Source organism: Microtus ochrogaster (genome assembly GCF_000317375.1).
Source record: "Microtus ochrogaster isolate Prairie Vole_2 chromosome 14 unlocalized genomic scaffold, MicOch1.0 chr14_random_1, whole genome shotgun sequence".
NCBI lineage: Eukaryota > Metazoa > Chordata > Mammalia > Rodentia > Cricetidae > Microtus > Microtus ochrogaster.
Window position 1 is genome coordinate 16,492,092 of NW_004949096.1, and position 27,968 is coordinate 16,520,059.

General features: G+C 39.3%; 1 protein-coding gene across 1 annotated transcript in view; it reads left to right on the top strand.

Annotated features, from left to right (window-relative positions):
- Positions 1-27,968, top strand: part of Hsd17b12 (hydroxysteroid 17-beta dehydrogenase 12) — a 146,412-nt gene that overhangs the window by 69,475 nt on the left and 48,969 nt on the right. Inside the window, exon 4 of the mRNA XM_005364118.2 lies at positions 24,156-24,263. Within this exon, the coding sequence (XP_005364175.1) occupies positions 24,156-24,263 (108 nt within the window). The remainder of the gene's footprint in view (positions 1-24,155; positions 24,264-27,968) is intronic.

Sequence of the window (27,968 nt, forward strand, 5' to 3'; positions counted from 1 at the left end):
TAATCTTTGTGTACCATTTAGTAATGGTTGTATAAACAGGTGTGGGCCAGCAATGTGAGGGCACTCTCCTGGCTAGGGTTCCGCATCTTTCTCAATTCCTGTTGATCACTTTGATCAGTTTTTACATAGTCACCTGTCCCAGGTAATATTGAACTCTGTGTGGACAGTGCTTTCCCTATCTGTCCTGCTGCTATGGCATAGTAACATAGTTATTATTCTGGCCTTCCATATTCAATGACCTTTATATACGTACTCTTTATATATGGGGTTACTTAAACTTAAGCACTACAGTATCAGCACAGTTGGTCAGAGTAACAAAACTAAAGGGTTAAGGATCATATATACATCATGGATATGCTGGACCAAGCTCTGAGTCACACACATCCCATTCATGATAGAGCCTGATAGAATGCAGTTTTATTAGGCCACTCACAAGGTATACAATTTAAAACTCGAGGACAGATTATTTCTGAAATTTAGCATTCAATGTATTCTGATTACACTTGGTGGTGGGCAGCAGACGGCACCGTCAGCACAGCCACGTGCAGGCTCTGCTGAGGGTGCTTTAGCAAGTTCTGCGTTCTCCTGGAAAAGGGCCTGTGGTGAGGAGTTTCAGAAGCCATTGTTAGGAAGAGCCCCCACATTGCCGTGCCGCTGTCATTGCTCCCATGTCTGTGTATATCTTACTTTTCCTTCTCCTCAGAGAAAGATGTGTTTGCCTCTCTAAAAAGACAGCCCTCTCTTGGCATCTCAGTCCTATCTCTTGCCTGGGTCCTTGGGGAACTGTTTATATTAGCAGTCTCTTGGTATATCTCTAACTAATACTCTGTAGATGGCTTACCTTTTGTTTTAAAAAATAATCAAGTATTTTTTCATCACATAAATTTTAATTTATAGTTTTCTCTTAAAAATGTAAAGATCTGGGCTGAGAGATGGCTCAGTGGTTAAGAGCATTGCCTGCTCTTTCAGAGGTTCTGAGTTCAATTCCCACATGGTGGCTCACAACCATCTGTAATGAGGTTTGGTGCCCTCTTCTGGCCTGCAGGCATACACACAGACATAATATTGTATACATAATAAATAAATAATTTTTTTTTAATGTAAAGACCTTTGATTCCTGGGCGGGCCCATTGTTTTTGTGTAGCACGATTAATAAAAACCCAGAGACAGAAATTGGGGCTCAACCTGAAGGTCAGAAAAACAAAATAGCCAGCCACTGTCTCTTATCTCTACCTCACTCTTGAAATAATGATCTGCCTCCAGGAAATCTGAAGATGAGACTGACACCGAGAGCTGTCTCCTTGTTTTATAATCCTACTTCTGAGATTAAGGGCATGCACCACTACTACCTGCTTTCTATGGCAAGCTAGTGTGGCTGCTGGTATTAAAGGTGTGTGTCATTGCTGCCTGGTCTATAAGACTGGCCAGTGTGACTCTTTTACTTTTCTGATCTTCAGGCAAGCTTTATTAATTAAAATACAAATGAAATGCCACTACATTTCCCCTTTTTGTCTAAAATAAAAAGGCTATTCTAATATAAGAAAAGTTATATACAATAAGTACAATAACAATATGCAATATATACAGTCAATAAATATATCAACAATGTCTAGTCCATTTGCCCAATGTTCCTGCAGGGTTACTATCAGCTGGAGATATGACAGAGTTGTCCTTCAGATGGAATGCATCACATCATGTTTTCTGTAACCCCTCATACTCAATGTTACTCAGTAACATACTTGACCCAAAGGGTATTAAATGTGCAACCTCTCAGCTATTAAGATTTCTTGGCATGCATAAAAAGAAATTTGGCATTGTTTATATGATAAAAACATTTTAGGATTTACCTTATTTTCAGTAAGATGTATTTCTTCTGTTTTTAAACTTGGGGTCATTAACTGTGCCCCTAACCATGCCCAACCACCCATTCTTAGTAAGACAATCAAAAGAGTGAAATTAAAAGTGAAAAACAGAAAAAGGAGGTTTAATCAATATGGCTGCATTGGAAAGTGGAACCAGGAGATGTGTTGAAGATGCTCCAAGTCCTTAAATAAGATAAAAGTTTAAATAGACTGACAACGATATGCATATCTAATCTAAGCAGACCATCAAGGTGTAGCCTGCCTACCTCTGACCCATCATTTCTGGGCTTCAGTCTCATCATGTAAAATTGTTAAAGCTGTGTGAATCTCTTTCAGGGAGATTAGTTTCCCCTCTGACTGATACCCTTTCTTTCTCCTATCATGAGAGTCCTAAGAAAATGGACATTTCTTTAGGTTCCATTATTTCAGTAGTCTGATAGTCAAATTTGGTTTCACTTCTAGTAGGGTATCTTAATACAATATACACATTTTCTATTAATTTTGCTTTTGGATCATAATAGAAGCATTCCTAGGAATGGTACTACAACTACCATATATGCTTAGAACCCTGGAGACCTGTGGAATGCATATGGAAGTCACTGACTGGTTGTGACTGACTAGTAGTCTCATCAGTCACTCTTGCTGTCTCCCCAAGCCCTACAGCTGCTTAGCTTCTGCTCATATTACTGTTTACTTTTAGTTTCTTTAAGCTTCATAACACATTGCATGATACAATAGTTTTTATCTTGACGTTTGACTTTAACAAGAATTACGTTTTTGAAATTTTCCATGTTTTTAAATGTAGCTGTAGTTCATTTATTTTATTCGGTTTACAGATACGCCATAATTTAGTTAGATTTCTCTTGCTGAAGTTTGAGTTCATTCCAGTTTAATACCACTAACAGTAGCAATCTTATTGTTTAGGGGCAACATGTTCCGTTCTGTTATTGGCCTTAGTTCATCCAGAGTAGACTCATATTCTTGAAGTGTAGTGACAACCTTTTCTAAAGAATATGGTGTTGCTGTTTCTCTCAGCTTCTTTGGTACAGAGGTAACAAGAGCAGTGTTGAAGATCATGGTGTGCAAGTACAGCAACAGAGCCAGAATCAGCTCCTGAACTTTAAGTCTCTCTGTGTACAGTCATCTTAAAAGCAGAACCAGATGCAACAATGATATCTGAGACTAGTAGTCTATTTTCATGTCTTAACTTCTGGCACCTTTTGAGAATTTCAAACTCAACAGGATATAGATATTTCAAAACCTCACAACCAACCTTTTTACTTACCTGCTTTGAATTTTCATTCTATGAAGTATCTGTGAGTTGGTTCACCAGGAAGCGTCCCTTTGTTTGGCATGTTTCCAAATGCTGAGTCACCAACAGCAAGAGCCTTCACTGTTAATCCTAAAAACTATGTTAATGGCAGAGGCTGAATATGCTGCACGTTGTTCATTAATTGGGAAGTTAGCCATCTTTTAACCCCCATCTCCCATTCCAGTTTACTCTTTTTTCTTTTTAATTTTTTTGTTTTACTTAAAAAAAAAATACCGATCCAAATTCCCACTCCCTCCCGTCCTCCCAGTCCCCTCCCTCTCCCTCCACAGACTCTCCCACCCCACCCCTCCAACCCTAATGGAGTGCCAGGCACCCTGCCCTGTGGAAAGTTCAAGGCCCTCCCTACTACATCTAGGTTGAGCAAGGTTTACATCCGAAGGGAATAGGGTCCCATGAAGCCGGTATATGTAGTAGAGACACGTCCCAGTGTCACTATCAGTGGCCCCATATAAATAAACTGAAAGAAAAAAAAAACATATGATCATTTCATTGGATGCAGAAAAAGCATTTGACAAAATTCAACACCCATTCGTGATAAAGGTCTAGGAGAGATTAGGGATACAAGGATCATATCTAAATATAATAAAAGCAATTTACAGCAAGCCGACAGCTCCAGTTTTAAAGTTCATTCTTGAAAATGTCATAGAGCAGATGCATGTTGATAGTTACATTATTTTTGTGTTTGTTTTTTTCTGTTTTGTTTTTGTTTGTTTTTGGCATTGCTTTCTTTCCAGCAACCATTCTGTCAGGTCTGAAGGGAAACCCCAAGCACTCCAAAACTGATTTGGTCTATATTAACAGTCTTGGCTCAGCTCACACTAAACTAGATTGCTGGTGGATACTTTCAGCATTCCTTAGGAACCTGTGAAACAGTTTCTGTCTGCCAGGAAAAGTTACTTCCCTATCTCTTGTCTGGTGGATGAAGCATCTGGCTCCCTAGTGACATGCACCTCTGGTGCTTACCAAAGCCATTGCTAGTCCACAGACTCCTCAGGTCTCTAGCATATGTACTTGCCGTACATCTCAGAGCCCATACTAGCACTGTGACCATTCTTACCTCCTCTACTCTGAACTCCCAGACTGCTCCAGTCCAGGGGCTTTCCTCCTTGAAGCTGTGCATCCTCCTTCTGTTGTCCACGAGTTCCTCTCCACTGTTCTTGTTCTCTCGTCTCTGACAGAAGCCCCGGCCATGCGCAGTCTGCTTCTTTGTCCTCTCCTATGCTCTGGACTCTACCAGATGCCTCTGGATGTTCTCTCTCTTCCTACAATAAAAACCTCCCCCCAGTGGAGTGCTATTTCCATGCTTGCTTTACTGTGCCCTCATACATTGATGTAGAGTAGTAAAGTGCTGTTAATTAAAATTTTCTTGTCCTGATTATAACTGACTTTTCTAGAAGGACTTAGTGATCATTACATAGCAGCATAGTCTCTGGGACTTTTGCAAGGTGCCTGGCTGTTCTTGGTAGATGAAGGAAATGAAGTACCACTATACTGAATCTAAGGGGTGCAAATGTGTCTAAGAGTTAAGTGTCTACAGTGCTGCTTTTTGACCATCTGTGGATGGGAATGAAGCCGTGGTAGCGACTACTTTTTCTTGGGTAGAACAAAGCCTCATGGGAAGATAGGCTGTTTCTAATTATGAATGGTATGGGGCAGTAAAATAAGAAGCTCCTAAGCCACTTCCATAATGCTTAGAAATCTCTTGAGGGATGCTTTACAGAGAAAGTTTTGTCTTTGTAGATTTAAAGAATGTTTTTGAATAAAAAAAAAAAATAAAAGGAGGATAGGACTCCTAGGTATGGCGGGGCCGGTTTATTGTAGAAGGAGAGCACAGCCAGAGACACCTAGAAGAGGCCACAGTGACCATGACCCTGAGCCAGGCCATGTGAGGAGAGGGGCCAGAGGAAGGAGAGTGCCAGAGAGGCTTAAAGGTAAAAGGGTAAAAGACCTCATAACCAAAATGGATGGATTATACAGAAAGGAGTAGCTGGGAGGAGGGCAGCTCAGCTAGGTGGACCCTGTAATGAGTAGGAACTGAGAGATGCTGGGAGAAACTGGAGTCCAAGTCAGCTTTGATATGTTAATGTCTCAGCTGCCACAGGTTTAAGACCTAACAATTTTGCTGTGTACTCTAGGCATTTTTTTAAAAGAACTGTTTGAATTCATAGAAAATTGAATAAAAAGTACAGAACTCTTTCACATTCCTGCTGCGTGTCCCCCACCACCACCGCCAGATCTAAGTGCCTGATACTCCCCTTCACAATCTGGATCACATGCTGGGTGCTTTCCCTTTAGTCTAGGTCTGGATCAGAGTACTGTCCTGACTGATGGTCTTGTACTGGCATGTCATTATCACCTGAAGCCCTCAGCTGAGCTGAGATTGCACAGTACTTTGTAAGGGATAAATTTAGATATCAAGTTTTTGTTGTATGAACTGCTTATGTTGTCTGCATTTGGTTAATTAGCTCAGCCTTTGACTTTTAAAAACACTGAAAAAGTAGTTTGCATTTTATTATTTTATTTTTGTAAGTTTAGACTTAAGTTTTTCAAAAATATATTTTGCTATATATACACTATATATCCCATCATGAGTGTGAGAAGTGAACTGTAGCTAGAGTGCTAATATATATTTAGACTTTTACTCACATGAATAAAACTGTTGCTCATTAAACTGGGGTTTAAAGTGGAGTATTTTACTAATCTGTTTTCACCATGTAAATGTGTGAGTTTATTAAGATGATATTTCCTAGCTAGGGCAAACCCCAAGTCTATCTCATATATTTGGTTACTCTTGAGGATTCTAGCTAATGTCCCAGCCAGTAACTAATGCCTGGAGAGACATCCAGTGTGTCCTGTGCCATGCAGAAGATACAAACTTAATCTTATGAGCCTTTTTGTAGAGATAACGCCCTATGCTCCTGAGCAGAATTAGCACTTGCACAGAGAGAGAGAGAGAGAGAGAGAGAGAGAGAGAGAGAGAGAGAGAGAGATCACTACTTCTAAGCTAGAACAAGAAGAACCTAGAATATCTCTTTATGACAGAAAACAGTAAAGAAAATCCAAGGAATGAGGAGGTTGTATTAAAGAGACAAGGCTTGAAGGGGATCCCAGTAGCAGTGTCTGGACAAATTGAGATTATAATGGAAATGATAGGAACAAATTATAATCCATTAAATGAACAAGTGAAATCACCAACCCCTGTACCTAATACTTGTTTACCACTCTAAAGGCAGTGCAACTTGGGAGAAAGGAACCTAAAAATGAAGCAAAATAAATTCCATGCAATAGTCAACTTTATTCAGAGCATCAGATAACTTAGAATCAGAGGGTTAAGAGGAGTCATATGAGCAAAGCATATAGTCACAAGGGCAAGCCACTTTGTATGTGGCAGAAACATCTTTTTCATAGAGGCAAATAAACAAATAACAATAGTCAGCTGTAATGAATAATCTAAAACAAATTCACTCCACTATATCCGTGAGGGACATAAAAGTGCATTCTAAGAACAACTTGTTTTTTGAAGAAACTGAGGTCACAAGAATCTTCTTGTTTTCTTGGAGTTTTTTCACAATCACTAAGAAATCCCCTCACACCACTCCATACGTTGATGTGTTCAGACAAATAATGAGTTGAAATTTTGAGGCAGAATGGAATTTCATATGGTGGCAAATCCCACAAAATGTCAAAGTTCTTGTGAATTTAAAAGAGAAATTAGCAAGTTTGCAGTGAGAAGAACGTGGCAGACACGTTAAGAAGGTAGAGTAGTGGGACATGTCAGAATCCCATGTTGCCTGCTAGGATGCAGGGAGAAGCACAGCATGGCTTCTGTGCTCTCCCTTCCGCACGTGCAGGGCCTGAAGCTACCATGGGAAATGAACACCCAGATCTAGGGCACCAAAGGCCCTTGGCCTATAATTTCTGGAGGGCCAGAGCATGAAGAGCCAAAGCAGTGAGAACATTTTTCCAGGTTGGCGAGGCTGGCAGTGGCGGCTGTCAGCACATGGTTTGCTACTCAGTGTGTCTGCTATGGAGGCATGCAGCTGGAGGCCGCTTGATTGTTACCTGGCCGCCTAGACTTTTGAAATAATCACACAGAAGCTATATTATTTAGAACACCTCTTGGCCTATTGGCTTATGCATATTTCTTCCTCACTCTTATATCCTAAATTAGCCCATTTCTATTATTTTATATTTTACCACGGCTAGTAGCTTTGGTCTTTCCCCTCTGGAGGCTCCATGGCTTCTCTAGACTCCGCCTTCTTTCTCTCAGCATTCAGTTTAGTTTTTTCACCTAGCTCTATTCTGCCCTGTCATAGGCTCAAGCAGTTTTTTTATTAACCAATGGCATTTACAGCATACAGAGGCAACTGCCCACATCAGAGGCAGTTGTTGAAAAAGTTGGTAAGTATGGAATAGACTTTGAAGATTCCAGTACTACATCAGGTTTTATTTCTTGATCTGGTTGGTTTTATTAAGGGGCTATCTTCAGTAAGTACATGCTAAGCAAGCATTATCAAATGCTATAGTCTTCTGATCCTTTTATTGTAGCTTCTAAACATTTACTGAGGATCTGAAAGTCTGTGTTTGTGTGCAGTGCAACCATTAATGTTTTTTTTTTCTTATTTAGTCAAATGGGAGATTTAAAAGAATAATATTTATTTAAGAATAATAACAGTAAATCTGTTACATGGTAATAGAAAACTTTTGGGGGAATAACTTTTGAAACAAAATTGAATAGAATGGCATTGGTATACTTATTTAAAAAAAATCTCTTTAGTGTCTTACTTAATAAAAGGTAATTGGATTTGCTTATCGATGTCTACAGTTTGTTGTTTTGACTGAATGTAAGAAGAAAATCTAGCCTTAAATAGATACATAGCAAAAATTTTAATAGCCTCTTCAAGTAATTTTTGGTATTGTTTTGATACATCAAAACTGAATAACTAGGACCTAGCTTGATGGCCACTACATATAAAGCCTGAAGGCCTGAATTTGAATCCCAGACCCTGCATAATGGAAAGAGATAGCTCCCTCCCACACATCTTCTTTGACTTCTGCAAGCACTCTGTGACACACATGTGTCCATAAATGCATACAGATTTTAAAAGTCTAGGTGGAGGCTTCTTACAAGTTTCTTTCATTATGGGTTCAGAAATAATAGTAATGAAATCTTCATAGTTGGTCACATTAAAACTCATTGTCTACTTATACCTGGAATAGCTGTTGTATCTGCCATGATTTTATCCATTTGGGCTCTTGGAAATGTTGACTTGTATGAGTTGTTATTTTTTTAAAATTCTTTTTAATTATTATTTGTATTATTTATTTGTATATGTGTGTGTGTACTCACACATCTCACCCATGTGGAGTTCAGAGAACCACTGGTGTAAGCCAGTTCTCCCCCTCTACCATATAGATTCCAGAGATTGAACTTGAGTTGTCCAGCTTGGCAACAGGTACCCTTACCCAGTGAGCCATCTCACTGGTATTATGATTGTTGGTACTGTGTCTGAGACCCAGGCTTGGACTGCCCACACTGAAGGTGCTCAGAAGCCACAGGTGGCTCAAAATGTCATTCCAGACAAAGATTTAGACTTCAAAACCTCTGCCACCAGCACAGATGAACAATCTGTGGAACCAATGTGGTGTTGGGCGCTCTTGGGAGGTGAAGACAGGAAGATTGGGAATTCAAGACCACACCTTGTCTAGAAATGAGTAAGGAAATAAATAAGGGAGGTGTGGAGGAGAGACTGCCACACTGGTGTTTTGTTTCTTGTTGTTAGAGGGCCGCAACTGTGGCTCTGCATTGCTCTGTCCAGTACAGAGGGATCCAAGGGTAGTGGTGCACAGATCCAGCCATGGCAGCAGAGCTACACCAGCAACCCACAGTGAAGGAGTGCTGACATCCTCTTGCAGCTCCAGGAACCAACCAGCCACAAGTCTTGCCTTGTCCTGAAAGTCTTACCATCAGGGAAGCTCCACGGGGAGATAATTTTTACCATGTGACTTCAGACCCTGTGGAGTTATGGTGGCCCAGGCCAATCCTCAGGGCCTCTGGGGAAGGGACAGTGCTCCTGGTAATGTTCCAGCAAAGGTTTTTAGCATAGCACAAGGTACATTTTTCTGCAAAGTATTGTGTCAAAATACCTTTGCAGATTTGTGAGTTTTATAGATTTACCCCAGTATTATCAATCTGGGGACTAATCACAGATGTTAGAATCAACCCTTTCTCATCAGAAAAATCTTTTTTTCTCAGACTTGTGGTGATATGTCTTCCAAAACTAATTGTTATTTAAAATATTAAAATTTTATTGTGGACAAAAATAATGTTGCTTGCTTTTCTTGAAGTGGCAGGTTTTCTCATTCATCTTTGATACAGTATCTGCCAAATCTGAGTAAATATTGTTTTGCTATTTGTTTTTCATAAGTAGTGTTACATGAAAAGGGAATCAATTTAGCACATTGGTAGTGACTCAAATCTTTTACTTCCATGTAGCCATTGTATTACATACACAGAAAGAATGTATACATCCCATTTTATCACATAGAACTTTGAAAATTGTATATAAAGGATAGTCATGCATTAAAACTAATAATTTTAGTGCTTGATCAGGGAGCATTATTAAATGGAATTGACTTTTGTCTTTTTGATATAAACACGTGAAGGATGCAGGGACCTCCAGTACATTGACTACCACTGCTTTGATTTGCCTCACCCACCTTGCTCTCTGTTAACATAGTGAAGACAGCAGAGTGCCTTGGTATTTGACTGTCATTGACTATGGGTTTTGAGGAACATCACATCGAAGTAGTTTTGGATACTGAGCATCATGGCAGCAGTTTAAAATGACTCAGGAATGGGGATTCACTGTACAGTACTTTAAATCTGAGATTATTGTAAAAATACATATATAATGGTTTTTCAAACATTGAAAACGGATATTTCTGAGAATAATCATTTGCAAACTTTAGCAATATGCCAGTAAGTCTTGTACAGAATGAATGACATAATGTTCTTGGCACATAGTTAATTTGAAGTAACCGTTTGCTGTAATAATTACTGTTCTGATGGTGGTATATTAACTTCAGCTCCACACATTTTACGTGGTACTGTGTGTCCTGTAGGGCACCCTGTGATCAGAATGCTGTGTACCGAGTTGTTATTCTTGGTATTGAAGAATGAGCCTGTACATCATCTACCTTTGCTTTCATTTTGTTTTACTGTATGAAAGCGATGTTCTTAATAGTGTAAATGAGAATGGGTATTGGGTATGTTCTGTGTTGAGCAGAAAGGTGGTTCGACTCTTGGCCAAATGTTGTTTAAGTGGTCAGTGAAATGGCTCTGCAAGTAAAACTACTTGCCTCCAAACATCATGGCCTGAGTTCATTCTCCAGAAGTCATATAGTAGAAAGAAAGAACTGATTTGTACAAATTCCCCTCTTTTTTAGGCCACACACATAGTTAATGAATGTAAAAAAAATAATTGTATCATTTTAAAAGTGTTAATTACGTACCTGGGAGGTAGGAGTAGGGAGACCATGAATTCAAGGTCGGCCTGTGAGGTGGTCCTGACTTTAACTGCAGCACTCAGGGTGCAGTGGCAGGCAGAGTTCAAGGCCAGCCTAGTCTGAGTTCAAGACCAACCTAATCCACGAAGGGAGTTCCAGGTCACATAGTGAAACCCATGGGGTGGGGGGTGGGGAGCAAGGTCTTGGCCGCACAGTGAGTTCCAAACTATCCTGAGCTACTTGATATTCCATGGTATTTATTGTGATAAAGTAATAAACACACATTTTAACTTCGTGATTTTGATTAAATTTATCTAAATTCTTTACTAAGGAAAGAACAGACTCACAGAGATCCCCCTGCCTCGGCCTCCTGAGTGCTGAGATGAAAGAGGGCTCTACAGAGAAATCCTGTTTTCAAAAACAGCAACTAAAAGAACTGAAAGTGAACGCAATTGTTAAGCCGGCTTCCTTCTGACTACCTCAGTGAGATTAGTAATTTAACTTAGAACAGTCTTTGCCAAGTCCTCAGTTTGACCCCCAGCACAGCAGAACAAAACAATCCCCTTAAAGCCGAACCTTCCCCAAACCAAAATAACAAATTCAGATCTTGAAAAGCATATCCCCAGGCAAGATTTCACAAAACCAGAATGGATTCTTCTACAAAGTAGTACTACAAGACAAATTACTTTTAGAAGCATACTAACTTACACAGGTTAGAATGGTGCTGGGGATCTCTGCCTTCTCCTTTATCTGTAGAGTATTATGGTAGATTACAAACATAACTTTGATTGCCATCTAACTTGATTTTTATAGTTCAGTTACCCTACATGGCTCATATATCATCATCATCATCATCATCATCATCATCATCATCATCATCATTATTATTTGGCCAACAAAGAGAAGAAAAATTTATTCTAAAACATAGCAGAAACGCTGTATTAACATGGCTTAAGAAAACCCTGAACCGCGAGGGGTATACCCACACACTGAGACAATGGGGATGTTCTATCGGGAACTCACCAAGGCCAGCTGGCCTGGGTCTGAAAAAGCCTGGGATAAAACTGGACTCGCAGAACATAGCGAACAATGAGGACTACTGAGAACTCAAGAACAATGGCACTGGGTTTTGATCCTACTGCACGTACTGGCTTTGTGGGAGCCTAGGTAGTTTGGATGCTCACCTTACTAGACCTGGAAGGAGGAGGGTGGTCCTTGGACTTCCCACAGGGCAGGGAACCCTGATTGCTCTTTGGGCTGATGAGGGAGGGGGACTTGATTGGGGGAGGGGGAGGGAAATGGGAGGCGGTGGCGAGGAGGAGGCAGAAATCTTTAATAAATAAATAAAAAATAAAAAAAAAGAAAACCCTGAGATGCAATCACAGAATCTGTAAGACCAGGAGAACTGTTTTAGCTGTAAAATATGATAATAGCCAGTTTTCTAAAGCAAATGGATAAAATTGCTATGTTCTCTTTCCCTAAAGCTGGGCATCTAATAGTGTGAAATCGTGCAGACACCCACTCCAAAGTCTTTCATGCCCTGGCCTGTCTCCTACCTCCATGGCTGTCTTTGTTCGGATCTCTCTTCTCTGGAGACCAGTGAAGCAGATGTTTAATCCTTTCTCTGTCACCTGTTGCTTTTTTATAATAAGCTATGGGTCCTCTATTTTTTCACATCATGTCCTTCCTGAAAAACAGATGTGATCTTGTCACTTCCTAGCTTGCTAGTTACAACATACAGGATGCCAAGTGCTTACAATACCAGGCAAATGTTAACTTGCCATAGAAACATCTTATAGGTACAGGGTCCCACCCTTGGAAGGGCTTATTCTTGTTTAATGGTTTGGTGTTACTATCCTGAAAATCTTAATCTATTTTGAACAAAGACTACATTATTTCCTACTGAGTCCCACAAATTCTGAAGCAGGTTCCGCCTGCTGTCCTGACACCTGCAACCTCCACCAGCTTCTTTCTACAGTGCTCTTTTTTTTCTTTCCAGGTCTCTCCATGCACCACACATGGCATCCACGGGGGGTTTCGTAACACATGTTTTTTTCTCCTCCAGTTTCTGCCTTTTTCTACTTTTCTGGATGGCTACTTCCTGTTTTTCCTTTCAAAACACTTCGTGCAAATATCATGTCCTATTTGAAAATTGTACTCAGAATGAGCATGTTGCTTTCTCTTTGATAATCTGTTCGCATTTATTAGAACAGTATATGTCCCCTTCACCAATTGAGGGTATTAACTGTTGTCTTCAGGGCAAAGTCTGGCATGTGGGTGCTACTCAGTGTGTTTCTTGAATTTATTCAGTCAGAACTCTTATTACATGCACAGGTACTGTTGAACACTGAGGGACAAAGATGAAAAACAGACAACACAGACTTCGCCCTCATTCTGCACCTTCAGAGCAGGTGCTCTGCTGGCTGCAAATACCTCCTGCCTTTAATTTCAGGCCGTGGCTTTAACAGGGGTCTTCTGCTTCCTTTTCTAGTGATGAAAGGCCAGTTACAAGCTCTGAGATGTCCAAAACCTTTTATTTGTGATCTGTTCTCCTTAATTCCATCTTGTGGATGTCAACAATGTCTTGGGCTTTTATCAAATCTGAGACACTGTTGATGGCAAGTAGTCATGCCACTTGTAAGTACTATGGGGGTTTGAATAAGAAGGGCCCCCATAGACTCATATCTTTGAATGCTTAGTCATCAGGGAGTAGAACTGTTTGAAAGGATTAGGAGGTGTTGAAGGAGGTATGACACTGGCAGTAGGTTTTGAGGTTTCAAAAACCTGAGTCAGGTCCAGTTTCTCCCTGTCCTCCCCTCCCTTCCCCTTCTCCCCTCTCTCCTGCTGGTGGATAAAGATGTAGCTCTCAGCTACATCTCCAGTATTGCACCTGTTTACCACCATGTTCCTGCCTTGATGGTAATGGACAAAATTTCTGAAATTATTTGCAAGCCCCAATTAAATACTTTCTTTTTAAACTGTTGTTTTGTCATGGTGTCTCTTCACAGCAATAGAACAGTGACAAAGTCAAGCACTGAGAAAGCAGACTTGCTAACAGTTGTGAGATTTTATGATTCCAAAGATCAAAGATGAATAAAAATGTATGTCTTTGATTAGATAAATATAGTGATTCAAAAGTCTAATTTAAAGCAGACTGAGTCAAAGAACTAGCTGGATACTGAAGGGAAAGCTGAAAATAGAATACTATGACACATATCCCCTGGGTGATAACACAATAAATAAGTCGACTTAAAATGTAGAGTTGGATGTTCATAATCATCATTGGGATGGGGGAGCATCCCCACAGCAACCTGTGTTTGTAGACATAGCACCATCTTATGTATTATCAGAATACACTTCCTTGGCTGTAGAGTTTCATAAGGCACATTTAACATGCCATCACAGAGTGTCTTTACAGGAGCCATGCAGGATGGAGAGCTTTGCCTGTGCATCACAGGCCAAGAGATGGGGTGAAAGCTGAGTATCTTGAGTGAGCAGCCCTCTGCCTACCCCACTGGAGCTAGCACTCAGGTCCTGCCTTTCTACTTACATCTCCTCTCTTCCCCGTGAGCTCTCTTTCTATGTTCCTGGCAATATCATCTTGTAACTGAATCACAATAATGGAATCTCCTCTCTGTTTTTTCTCTTGTCTGAACAAACAAATAATTCAGGTGTTTCCATTGGCAGATAAGTTTTTTAGGTGGAGAAAATAGCATCAGAGTACTTACAGGTCATGGGATGGCTAGAGTGTCAAAGAGTACCCATACTTACAGGTCATGGGATGGCTGCAGCATCAGAGAGTACCCATACTTACAGGTCATGGCATGACTGCAGCATCAAACAGTAGCCGTACTTGCAGGTCATAAGATGGCTGCAGCATCAGAGAGTACCCATACTTACAGGTCATGGCATGACTGCAGCATCAAACAGTAGCCGTACTTGCAGGTCATAAGATGGCTGCAGCATCAGAGAGTACCCATACTTACAGGTAATGGGGTGGTTGCAGCATCAGAGAGTACTCGTATTTAACAGATCATAAGATGACTGCAGCATCAGAGAGTACCCATATTTAGCAGATCATGGGGTGGCTGCAGCATCATAGGACCATTTGAGCCATCTCCAGTTTTCCCGATGGAATTTTTAAATTCTTTCTCTTAATGACCTACAATCACAAGATTTCCCATTGAGCCGTTTATAAAACATTGAATAAATAGAGAGCTTAAAAGAGAATACCATATAGTTATTCTTTGTAAATTTAATTGAAATACTTAATGAAACTTAATAAAAACTAAAACTAAACAGATGAGAATAAGCAAAAACTTCGAAGAGAAGACCAACTGAAGAGATTTGTCCAGCTGAAGATATTAAAACCTATCTTGAAACCTGGATAACTAAAAGCAGGCTATTATGAAAGAACAGAAAAATAACAGGTGACTAGTATCATGATGTTCATCTGTTTCCTGGTTCTAATTTGAGAATCAGCCTGGAAGGTACAGTTTTTCAATGGCTTTGCACTCCAGCCATGATAATTCCTTGGATGTGGACCCATAAGAAAGGTATGATCTTGGGCCAGGCAATCCCAGAGGGACTGAACGGCTGCCACACTAGGAACAACAAAATTTTCTTGTTGAAGCAACTGACATGGCTCATCTCAGGTCCACAGCAGTCTCCAGATTCTGTTGTAGGTTTGTTCTACTTGTCTGTTCCTATTGATTGATTTATCCTTGGGCAGCAGAGGAGAGGGTGCCTGAACTGTGTTTACCTTTAACACCAGGAAAGCTGTTTCTTGTTCAGTTCTTCTTTCTAGGTTGTTCATTGATTTCTATATGGGGTCAATACTTTTTGTTGAGTCTAACTAAAGATCTAATCTGTCACAAACCAGCTCTTTAGTTTCAGCAACAAATCCATTGAGATCAAGAGTGGATACTTCCATGCTAGGCTCAAGAGGATAAAGAGTTTAAAGAAAAGCCTGATATTAAATGGAATGAGGGGAGTAGTAGTCACAGGGCAAGATCCTCCCCAGCTAAGCTTCTAACCTGTGTGAAGGGATTAATTAAAGGAAAGCGTAAGCAGTGAAGGAAACTATCAAGAACAGAAAACCAATGCAAATGTAAGTGAAGGAGGGGACCAAATTCCAGTCAGTCACGGCATAGAACTTGGCAGCTTCAGCCATACAGTTCTGGCTTTAGAGTCAAGGGCACAAGAAAGGAGTTCTGGAATCTCCTTTTGTGGCTAAGAAAAGCATCTGAAGCCAGGTTTGCATTAGGGTCTTTGCATCTCCAAAAAGTTCCAGAAAGGCCATTGCATGAAGCTATAAAGATGAAGCCTGGATTGCCTTGGAGACCCCAAGATGTTAGAGATGCCAGAGTTGTGAGGTACCTGTCAAGGAAAGTGGCAAACCAGTTGTGGAACCAGCCCAAGAGAGAAATGTATGCTGCAATCAATAAAGCTGAAAAGAGTTGGAGATCTGGAAAGTGTTTTGACATCAAACATGGGGATACAGAGACTGGAGTTTGTCCTGCTGGCTTTAGGTCTTACTTTGATCTGGCATTTTCTCACTTTGTTCCCTTCCTCCCTCTTTGAATGGTAATGAATATTCTGTGCCATTGTATGTTGGAAGTATGTGATTTGCTCTTGATTTTCATTTTATAGTGGTTTATAGTTAAGCTATTGTCATGAGTCTCAGAAGAGACTTTGGACTTTTAAACAGTGTTCAGACTATGAAAGAGTATGAGAATTTTTGAATTTGAACTAAATGAACTTTTTATTATGATATGGCTATAAACATGGGAGCCAGGGAATGGAATGTGGATGTTTGAATAAAAAATGATGCCATAAACTCAAAAAAAAAAAAAAAGAATGGATACTTCCTGTGAGATTCATTGTGAAAACTGCAGGATGAGCTCACATTGCCTTCCACTGAAGAATGGTTTATTTTTTGGAAGCAGGAGTTTTTAAATGGATTATTTTGTATTACCCTAAGTCAAAGAAGGACATTCTTAGCCTTATTGGGAAGAAGTTGTAGCACAATTAACAAAAACCCAGAGACAGATGTCAGGATTCAACCTGAAGGATCAGAAAACTAAAGCAGCCAAGCCATGAGAGAACTCTTACTTCTGTGAAATCTTAGGTCTGAAAAGAGAGCAAGTTTCCATCTCATCCTGCCTTATATTTCTCTCTAGTACTGAGATTAAAGGCATGTACCATCACTGCTGGGCCTCTATGGCTTGCTAGTGTGACTTCTGGAATTAAAGGTGTGTGCCACTGCTGCCTGGCCTGCATGTCTGACTACTGTGGCTGTTTTGCGTTCTGATCTTCAGGCAAGCTTTATTTATTAAAATACAAATGAAATATCACTGCATTTCCTTTTATTGCCAAAGATAATAAGATGGCTATGACTAATATAAGAAAAGCTATATACAATAAGTGCAATAATATGCAATATATCCAGTCAGTAAATAATCAACAATGTCTAGTTCATATGCATTTGACAAATAAAGAGAAAATACTTCATATGTATTCTATCTTGGTGAGTTTAAAGTCTTTACCTAATTTACCTTCTATCATAACTTGCTTCCTGCATCTGATAAACAAGGAAAACCTTAACTACCTAGTCTTCAACTCCCTCAGAGACCCAAGAAGGAAATAATATTAACTGAGTAAGCAGGAAGTATAAGCAATCAACTTTCAAAAAAATATGAGAAATGACAGAAATAGCCCATTCTGAGTCAGCAAATCTTTAAAGTATATCAGCTGATTTAATTCTTTTTTTTCTGTAGTTTTTTTCCTATCCAGTGTCTCTCCATAGTTGTTCCTTTCTCATTAGCATTTAGAAAATTCAAAGTTAATAATGCTTACGCAATCTGTTTCTGGCGAGATTTCTGTTTGTTTTACATTCTTTAGGGTTCAATTTGTTAGTTCTATAACTGCCTGGCCTGTAGACTTTTGTGACATACCTGTAATATGCTTTATATTACAATATAAATATTACAAAAACTGTTTGATTTCTTAGCAACATATGCTAGAGCATTGTCTGTCTTTATTTGTACAGGTATACCCATCATGGCCATAACTTCCAGCAAATGGGTGATTACTTAATCTGCCTTTTCTGAACTCAAAGCAGTTGCCCATTGAAAACCTGAATAGGTATAGATGTTGTTGCGTACATGTTTTAGTTTTCCAAATTCTACAAAAAGTCATTAAGAGTCTACAGTCAATATCTCTTAATTTGTACCTTTTGGGGTCTAATTTTTTGTAAACCTATTATATAACCTACACAATAAATAGAATCTCCTCTTTATACTTTTATAGGAATAATCTGTAATTCCCCAAGGCAAAATTTTCTTTACTTTTTCAAACATTCTTTCTAAAGTAACTACATTTAAATCAGATAGTAAAATATTGTTCATGTAATGGTAAACTATAGTTGAAAAATTGCTTACATATCATTTCAAATGGTTGACTTACAAAATATTGCCACAGGGTGGGGCTATTTAAAATTCCGTGTGGGACAACCTTCCATTGATCTCTCTTAGCAGGCTGGGAATTATTATAAGTAGGCACTGTGAAGGGATTTTTTTTCTTTTTTCTTTTTGTAAGAGTATAGTGAAGAAACAACCTTTTAAATCAATAACCATAAGAGGCCATGCTTTAGGTAATAGAGAAGACAGAGGAATGCCAGACTGTAGAGAGCCCATTACCTTATTAACATCTCTTAGATCTCGCACTATTCTCCATTTTCCAGATTTCTTTATAACAATAAATACAGTCCAAGGGCTGGTTGATTCTTCAATATGCTGAGCATCTAGTTGCTTCGGTACCAGCTGCTCTAAAGCTTGCAGTTTCTAAAGACCATTGCTTAACCCATATAGGTTTGTCTGTCGATCATTTTAAAGGTAGGGCTGTTGGTGCCTTTGAAATACCAGCAGCTGTTGTGCCCTGTTCTTGTACAACCTGAATGGATTGGTAACTGTTCTTTATAAAACCTTTTAATAGTTTCCCCAGAAACATATGTTAATTTATGCTTTGGTTCTCAGATTGAGGGAATGTTAATCTGAGTATTCCATTGCTGTAACAAATCATTTCTCTACAAATTCATTGCTATGTTAGCTTCTTATGGTTTAAAATTACCCTCTGTCCTTCTGGCCCTAGATATTCAACCTATCTCGTGCTCTGCTTTTCCTGAGATAAAGTTCCAATCCCTAAAACCTGAACATTTATATCCTGAAGAGGCCAATTTGAATGCCAAGATTCTGATGAAATTATTGTTACATCTGCACCTGTGTCTACTAGACATTCAATGACAATGTCATTTATTTGTATTTTTAATTTTGGTGTATGTTCATTTATAGAAGTTTTCCAAAATACTTGCTCTGTGGTTTCTCCTTATTTTTTTTTTTTTTGCCCTATCTTTGCCACACTTTACACATAATCCAGGTGTTTTGAATGGATTATTTTTAGGAAAAAAAAGTGTCTCTAGGAATGCCCTGTTTACAGTACCCTTTAAAGTGATTTTTTTTCCCTCAAATCTCTGGAACTCACTTTTCCATGGATTGTCATGTTCGTAAGATTCAATATTAATAGTATCTCGAATCCATTCCTCCAATCCTTTAATGGCCTAATTATCCTTTTGCATAGAGAATTGGCATTTTCAAAAGCTAGAGATTCAATTACTATTTGTCTGACTTCTGAATTTAGTATCATTCTATTTACTGCTGCAGTCAATCTTTGTAAGATATCTGTGAAGGCGTCCTTAGAACCCTGTATAACTTCTGTAAATGACTCCATTTTCTTTCTTATTTTTCCAATTCTGTTCCAAGCATTCAAAGGTCCTGCATGATATAAATCCAGGGTATAGTCATCATATACAGCTTGCCATTCTATAGTAGCATAATCATCTCTAAGAACTTGATATAGGGGGATTTCCCTACCTCTAGCATTACTCCATTGTTCAATAATCTTAGCCTCTTCACTGAACCTGGTACTCCATTGTTATCGCACCAGGCTCTAAAACACCTTTAACCTCTATCCATTCTTCAGATATAATTCTATTACAGACAGACCTCGAGTTTAACATTTGCTTCACAAAAGGTGACTCTAAGTCATATGAGACTACGGCTTCCTTGAATCAACTTAAATCTAACATTGGCACAGGAGTCCACTTAGCTGTAAAACAAAAAACCTCTACCATTTGGAAATTCCATAAAGCTACTGGCTTTATTAAGTGTGGTTGTCTGAAAACCTTAAGCTGTTCTATCCTCTCTTTTTATTGTTTTCTTGAGCTGTATATTTTTCTCCACTCCTTCCCTTTTTCTCCCCTCCCCTTCTGCCCTCTCCCATGGTCCCCATGCTCCCAGCTTACTCAGGAGATGTTGTCCTTTTCTACTTCCCATGTACATTAGATCCATGTGTGTCTCTCTTAGGGTCCTCGTTGTTGTCTAGATTCTCTAGGAATATAAATTGTAGGCTGGTTTTGCTTTACTCTCTGTCCAAGGACACTTAAGAATGAGTACATATGACATTTGTCTTTCTGGGTCTGGGTTACCTCACTCAGTATGATGTTTTCTAGATCCATCCATTTGCCTGCAAATTTCAAGATGTCATTATTTGTTTCTGCTGTGTAGTGCTCCATTGTGTAAATGTACCACATTTTCCTTATCTGTTCTTTGGTTGAGGGGCATTTATGTTGTTTCCAGGTTCTGGCTATGACAAACAATGCTACTATGAACATAGTTGAGCACATGCCCTTGGGGTATGATAGAGCATTCTTTGGGTCTATACCCAAAGGTCGTATTGCTGGGTCTTGAGGTAGGTTGTTTCCTAATTTTCTGAGAAATTACCGTACCGAATCCAAAGGGGCTGTACCAGCTTGCACTCCCACCAACAATGCAAGAGAGTTTTCTTTACCCCACAACCTCTCCAGCATAAGTTGTTATTTGTGTTTTTGATCTTGGCCATTCTTATAGATGTAACATGGAATCTCAGAATTGTTTTGATTTGCTTTTTTCTGATGGCTAAGGATGTTGAGCATTTCCTTAAGTTTCTTTCAGCCATTTTAGATTCCTCTATTGAGAGTTTTCTGTTTTGATCTATACCCATTTTTTTATTGGAGTTTTTTTTGATGACCAATTTCTTGATTTCTTTGTATATTTTGGAGATTAGCCCTCTGTCCAATGTGGGATTGGTGAAAATATTTTGCCATCTGTTGGCTTCTGTTTTGTTTTGTTGCTCATGTTCGTTGCTTTACAGAAGCTTCTCAGTTTCAGGAGGTCCCATTTATTGTTTACCTTCCTGTCTGTGCTGCTGGGGTTATATTTAGGAAGTGGTCTCCTGTGCCAATGCGTTCAAGTGTATGGCTGGCTTTCTGTAGAAGTCTTTGGTCCATTTGGACTTGAGTTTTGTTCATGGTGGTAGATATGGATCTATTTTTCATTCTTCTACATGTTTATATCCAATTATGCCAGCACTATTTGTTAAATATGCTTTTTTCCATTTTATATTTTTTTCCTTCTTTGTCAAAAATCAGGTATTCAGAGGTGTGTGAATTGATATCTGGGTCTTTGATTCACTTCCATTGATTCTCCTGTCTATTTTTATGCCACTAGCAGGCTGTTTTCAGTGCTGTAGCTCTGTAGTAGAGTTTGAAGTCAGGGATTGTGATGCTTCCAGAAGTTCCTTTATTGTACAGGATTGTTTTTGCTCTTCTGGATTCTTTGTTTTTCCATTTATAGTTGAGTACTGTTCTTTCAAGGTTTGTGAAGAATTTTGCTGGGATTTTTGATAGGCATTGCATTGAATCTGTAGATTGCTTTTGATAAGATTGCCATTTTTACTATGTTAATTCTACCTACCCAAGAGCATGGAGATCTTTCCATTTCTGGTGTCTTCAATATTTTTCTTCAAAGATTTAAAGTTCTTGTCATACAGGTCTTCCACTCCTTTGATTAGAGTTACTCTAAGATATTTTAATGTTATTTGTGGCTATTGTGGAGTGTGGTGTTTCTCTGATGTTTTTCTTTTTCTTGAGTTAATCTTGTATTCTGCTACATTACTGAAGGTGTTTATGAGTTGTAGGTGTTCCTTGGTATAATTTTTGGAGTCACTTATGTAAACTATCATATCATCAGCAAATAGCGAGAGTTTGAGTTCTTTTCTGATTTGAAGCCCCTTGATCTCCTCTTGTTGTATTATTGCTCTAACTAGACCCTCAAGTATTATATTAAATAGATATGGAGAGAGTGGACAACCTAGTCTTGTTCCTAATTTCAGTGAGATCACTTTGAGTTTCTCTCCATTTAGTTTGATATTGACTATTGGCTTGCTGTATATTGCCTTTATTATGTTTAGATATGTTCTTTGTGTCTCTGCTCTCTCCAAGACCTTTATCATGAGGGAATATTGTATTTTGTCAAAGGTGTTTTAGCATCTAATGAGATGATCTTTTTCTTTTCAGTTTATTTTTTATTTTTTTAAATTTATTTTTACTTAAAAATTTCCACCTCCTCCCCTCCTCCCATTTCCCTCTCCCTTCCCCCTCCTCCCATCCCCTTCCCCCTCCCTCAGTTTATTTATATGGTGGATTACATTGGCAAATGTTCATATGTTGAGCCATCCCTGCATCTCTGGGATGAAACCAACTTGATTATAGTTTGATGTTAGATCATAGGATGATATTTCTGATGTGTTCTTGGATTTGATTTGCCATTATTTTATTGAATATTTTTTGCAGCAATGTTCATGAGGGAGATTGGGGAGGGGGGAGGGAAAGGGAGGAAGGAAGGGAGAAAGAGTCAACTGTCTGAAAAATATGTGGGGATTGTTCTCTAAGGTGGATGAGTTCTATGACTTTCGAGCTCAGGTGCTTCTGGAGTTTGACTGGCAGTTGGAAACTTTCAGAGAGGCTACAACAAGAAAATCCCAAACTTGCTCTGAGGCTTGGGGAAAAAAAGAAAAGAAAGCCAAGCCGGGTGCTGGTGGCTAAAATGCCAAAGGCAAATGGCTTTTCTGTGAATTCGTACCAATTTTATCATGATTAATAAATACCCAGAGATAGATAATAGGGTTCAACCTGAAAATCAGAAAAGCAAAGCAGCCAAGCCTCTAGAGAGCTAAATCTTCAGACTGAAAAGAGAATGAGTTCCTGTCTCATACTGCCTTATATATCTCTCTAGTATTGGGTTAAAGGCGAGCACCACCACCACCGGGCCTTTGTGGCTAGCTAGTGTGACTTCTGGGACTAAAGGTGTATGCCATTGCTGCCTGGCCTGTATGTCTGACCAGTGTGGCTGTTTTGTGTTCTGATCTTCAAAAAAAAAAAAAATAGAAATGAAATATCACCACAAGTGGCAGAGGAAGGGAAGGCCTAGCATTTGTGAAGTGCCTCCTGCACCAGTGGTCATCATCTGAGCCAGTGGACTAAGCTGGATAGAGGTTACTTCATTGTTGCAGAGGATGCTGAGGCTCCTAGAGGATGTCTGTCTTGCTCAGTAGTCATTCTATAGAGAAGTATAGGAATGAGATTGGTGTCTATGTCTGGGTGACCTCAGAACCCACATTCTTCAAAGGGTTTGGCTAGCGAAGATAGAAGGAAATGGAAGTTGTATGCTATCCTTGATGATATCTCTCTTGTTTACATCCCCAGCTCTTGGGATCTTAATCATCTTGAGGAAAGCACTGAGGTAGTTTTTAAGTCATTTTGTATATTTATTGCTGTGTACTTGATGTTGCTTTTTAAGTGTAGTGATTCAACTAACTTATCCAATCCAAAAACTGCAATAAGATCATATTCCTTTTCCTAAGATGAACTTTTTCTTTTAATGTTTCTCACTTTGGGATACTTTACAACAGAGCCTGGGAAAGTGGTTCAGCAGATAAGAGCACTGCTGCTCTCCCAGACTGCCTGATTTCCATTCTCAGCACCCACAAAGCAGCTCACGTCTGTCTGTCACTCCAGTTCCAGGGAATCTGGTGTGCTTACACAGACGTACATGCAAGCAAAACACCAATGCACATAAAAAATAAATATTTTTAAAAGCTACTTTATACCATAAAGACTTCTTCCTGAGGTTAAGAGACACCAATTTACAGTTAAAATCACAAAGGAAGTGATATTTAGAAAGTATATAATGTGATATGAATCATATTGTGTTATTTGTGCTTAACTTTGAAAAAGTGGTTACCGTTATTGATTCACAAGAGGAAAATTGACAAGGCACACTCAGGCAACCCAGTAAGGATGCTGGGACTTTTAATTGCTGAACTATTGTTTTGTTGACTCTCTATCATTTCTTACATAGTCCCATGATTGCTTGAAATTATCCTGCTCTAAATGTCATGTCAAATTGGGGGGAGAAAATTTGAAAGGATAATGTTATCCAGTGATTTACTCATAATTGCCATGTATTAATTTTCATTTTTGCTCATCATTTGTCCTTTTTTTTTTTTCCTTCCAGAAGAAAAATACAAAGTGGAAACAAGGACCATTGCTGTTGACTTTACACTGGATGATATTTATGATAAAATTAAGACAGGCCTGGACGGTCTTGAAATTGGCGTTTTAGGTTTGTATTTTTGCCACATTTATGACTCATCTTGTTCATTCTTTGGCTTTTACTGTGTGTTTATTTTCTCTTTGGAGGTTAGGTGTTTAGTGGTAAGATTATTACTGATCCAGTTGATAGCTAACCTGTATGTACTTGAAGCTTTGCTTGTAGATCAGTGACTTTACAGTTCGGTTATGTTTTGTTTACTTTATGTCCAGTCCCAGCTTCTCTGTATATATTAGCCACAATGAAAGGCTGGGCTTGATAGTGACACCTGTAATCCCAGTATTCAGGAGGCAGAGGCATGCTTCTATGGTAACTGTCCTTTAAGGTGCATGATGCTGACCATTCATGGCTAAGGAGATGGAGATCTGCCAAAGTTGTTAACTCTTGTTCCCTGCAAAGCCTTTGTAGATACTGTCCACAGTCTTAATTGCATGAAATGTTAACATTGCAGAAAAAATATTTTTATCTGCTTTATACACAAAAGAACTGTTTCATACACACTGTGACTTAGTTAGGCTTTCTATTTCTATGAAGCAACCATGACCACAACAACTCTTAGAAAGGAAAACATTTAAATGGGGGTGACTTACAGTTTCAGAGGTTTAGTCCATTATCTTCATGGTTGTGTGCAGGCACATTGGTGCTGGAGAAGGAACTGAGAGTTCTACATCTTGATTTGCAGGCAACAGAAAGTAAACTGAGTACCATACCAGGCATAATGTGAGCTTTTATGAGACCTCAAAGCCTGCCTCCACAGTGACACACTTCCTCCAAAAAGGCAGTACCTATTCCAAGGCTATACTTCATAATAGTGCCACTCCTTATAGGCCAAGTGCTCAAACACATGAGTCTGTGGGGGCCATACACATTCAAACCTCCACATAATCCATGTTTCATCTCTTTGCGCAGAAATACTGCAGTTAAAATGCATGCTGTCAAGAGCCTTGGGTTTTGTCTAAAGTAACAGAAAGACCGAGGCCAGCCTGTCTCTTCTGTTTTCTCTGAGTCTATTGCTGTGTTTTGTTTTACCTCAGTTGCTTGCTCTTCCTAGAGAACCAAATGATTTTGCTGATATCATGGGAGTATTGAACTGTGATATGAAAAAAAATTATCAGATAGTACTGATGGGAAAATAAGAGACCAAATATCACTTTTTTTATGTGTGGAATCTGCGATATATATGTGTGTGTGAGAGAGAGAGAGAGAGAGAGAGAGAGAGAGAGAGAGAGAGAGAGAGAGAGAGCGCACAATCACATACACACATATGATACTAGTTACTAGTACAGAAAGAGAACTATGAGAAAGAAGGGAACCAGTAAGGAGAGGGAAAAGGGGAAAAGGGATGGAGGGTTGTGAGGCTAAGAGATACCATGTGTGTGCTTGTCTCTGTGCAAATGCACATGAAGGCCAGAGTTCAAACTTGGGTGTCTCTGTTTTCTGTCCACCTTGTGTTTTAAGATGACCCATTATTGGAACCTGAAGTTTACCAATTAGGCTAGGCTGGGGCCCAGGGATACTTCTGTGCTGGGATTACAGTTAGGCACTATCATGCCTGTCTCTTTTATAGGATGCTGGGAATTGAACTTGTTTGCTTGTGGTTACAGGCTCACACTAACCATTCTTCCCAGTCCCTTTAGGATGGCCTTTTTATAATTTTTGTTTGTTTTTTGTTTTTTAGAGATAGGCTTTCTCTGTGTAACAGCCCTGACTATCCTGGAACATGCTTTATAGACTAAACAGATCCTGAACTCAGAACCATTTGCATCTGCCTTCTGCATACTGGGATTAAAGGCGTGCACTACCATGCCTGGCCTCCTAAATAAAGCCGTTTTTAAAGTCATTTACCCAAGTATAATCCCATTAAATATTCTTGGACATGTAGCTAACCTGGCCTGCCTAGTCTATACCATACATCCTTATGCTTGTCCCATCTGTATAATTTATACTCCTGCCTCACTTTCTGTAGAACTAACTAGATGAATAAAAACAGAGGACTAGTGTTCACCTTTGTGTCTATCTGTTCTTTTGTAAATACATACATTGGGAGAAATCTTTAGAAGTTCTTCTTCCTTACCCTAAATGTGGGATTAGTTAAATACCACAACACGAGGGAAAGTTCTGACTGTTTTTAAGCTTGCAAAAGAAGCTTAAACTTGCTTGTTAATAGAGATGCTCATGGCCCTCCCCACCTTCAGACTAGTGATGGACGGGGAATGGTGAAGGCTATCTTAGACAGGAAGATGGTTGGTAATCCCTAATAAAAGGTGACTGGACTGGGGAACAGTTATCATGTTGTGGGAGAATGGCTTGCTTTTAGAAGTAGTTTGTGTTATTGTAATTGTTCTTTGTACATCTCAGCTACTTTTCACTGAGTCATTGCTAAATGGTGGATACTGTAGGATCATGAAATTTGAGATTGGAGATATTGGACATCAGGTTTGTGCAGGACTGGGGGATTGTTTTGGGCACTCTTTCCTCATCTAGACTGTATCAGAACTGAAGAAAGGCTTCAGTTTGAGTTCAGGCATAGTAAATTTGATAGAGATAAGTGTTCAGGGCATGTGGTCCCCGAGCACCCCTTGGCTTCCCCCACTCCTCCTCCTGATCGCCTTTCTAGAATTCTAGTACTTTTCTTAATACATATGCACTGATATATATACACAGGACAGATGTTTTCCATGCCTCCCATGCTAATTGAATCAGCATAATCCAGCTCCTTAGTAAGTGGAAACCTGTGAGGCAGTAATTTGTATTTGATTGTTCATTTGTTAATTTATACATGAGTGAAGTAGAGGTGTGACAGTGAATAAGGAAAGATATATATGTCCTTATGTAGGGTAGTGTTCTATAGAAAGGACAACAATGAGCAAAGTTGTTTTGTTTTATCTGGGATAGGGCACACTATAACAAGAGCCAGGGGGAGTTGATAAAAGGGGACATAATTATGACTTGGCTTAGCCAGTGGGGTCAGCAAAAGGAAAAGTCCAGAAATATTTAGGAAATAGAAAAAGCTGGTGGTGGTGCCAGATGGCACAGGGAAGGAAATCTGTAGGAGACACACCCATTTATTAAACACCATATACTAAACTGAACTATTGAGGAGTAACCTTTTAGGAAGATGCTCATTTAAGTTTGTGGTGCCTCTAGGATAGTGAGTGGTTCTCATGACCCCCAAAAGACCATTGGAAAACACAGGTATTTACATTGCATTCATAACAATAGCAACATTACAGTTATGAAGTATCAAAAAAGGAATTTTATGGTTGGGGGTCACCACAGCATGAGGTATTAAAAGGTTGCAGCACTAGGAAGGTTGAGAACCACTGCTCCAAGTGGTATTGTAGATAGTTGGAAAAGTATATCCAGGTTTCACTGGAGATAACAGTTTGGAGTCTGATTATCTAAGAATAGTTTTTTAATGGAGCAGCAAGACTGGAGATAATTCAAGAAGATAGCTGAAAACAGAGCTCTGTGGATTGCTCTTCCCTCATCTAAGGCCACCAGTGGTGTGGAGGATGAATTTTCTTTGTATAAGTTCAGCTCTGTTCAGTAGAGCTGTAATATAAGTTACATATGCCTTCCTGTTTCAGTAAGCTCACATTTTAGATATATTTTTATTCTTTAAGAATTTCCTACTTTCGGGGCTGGAGAGATGGCTCAGAGGTTAAGAGCATTGCCTGCTCTTCCAAAGGTCCTGAGTTCAATTCCCAGCAACCA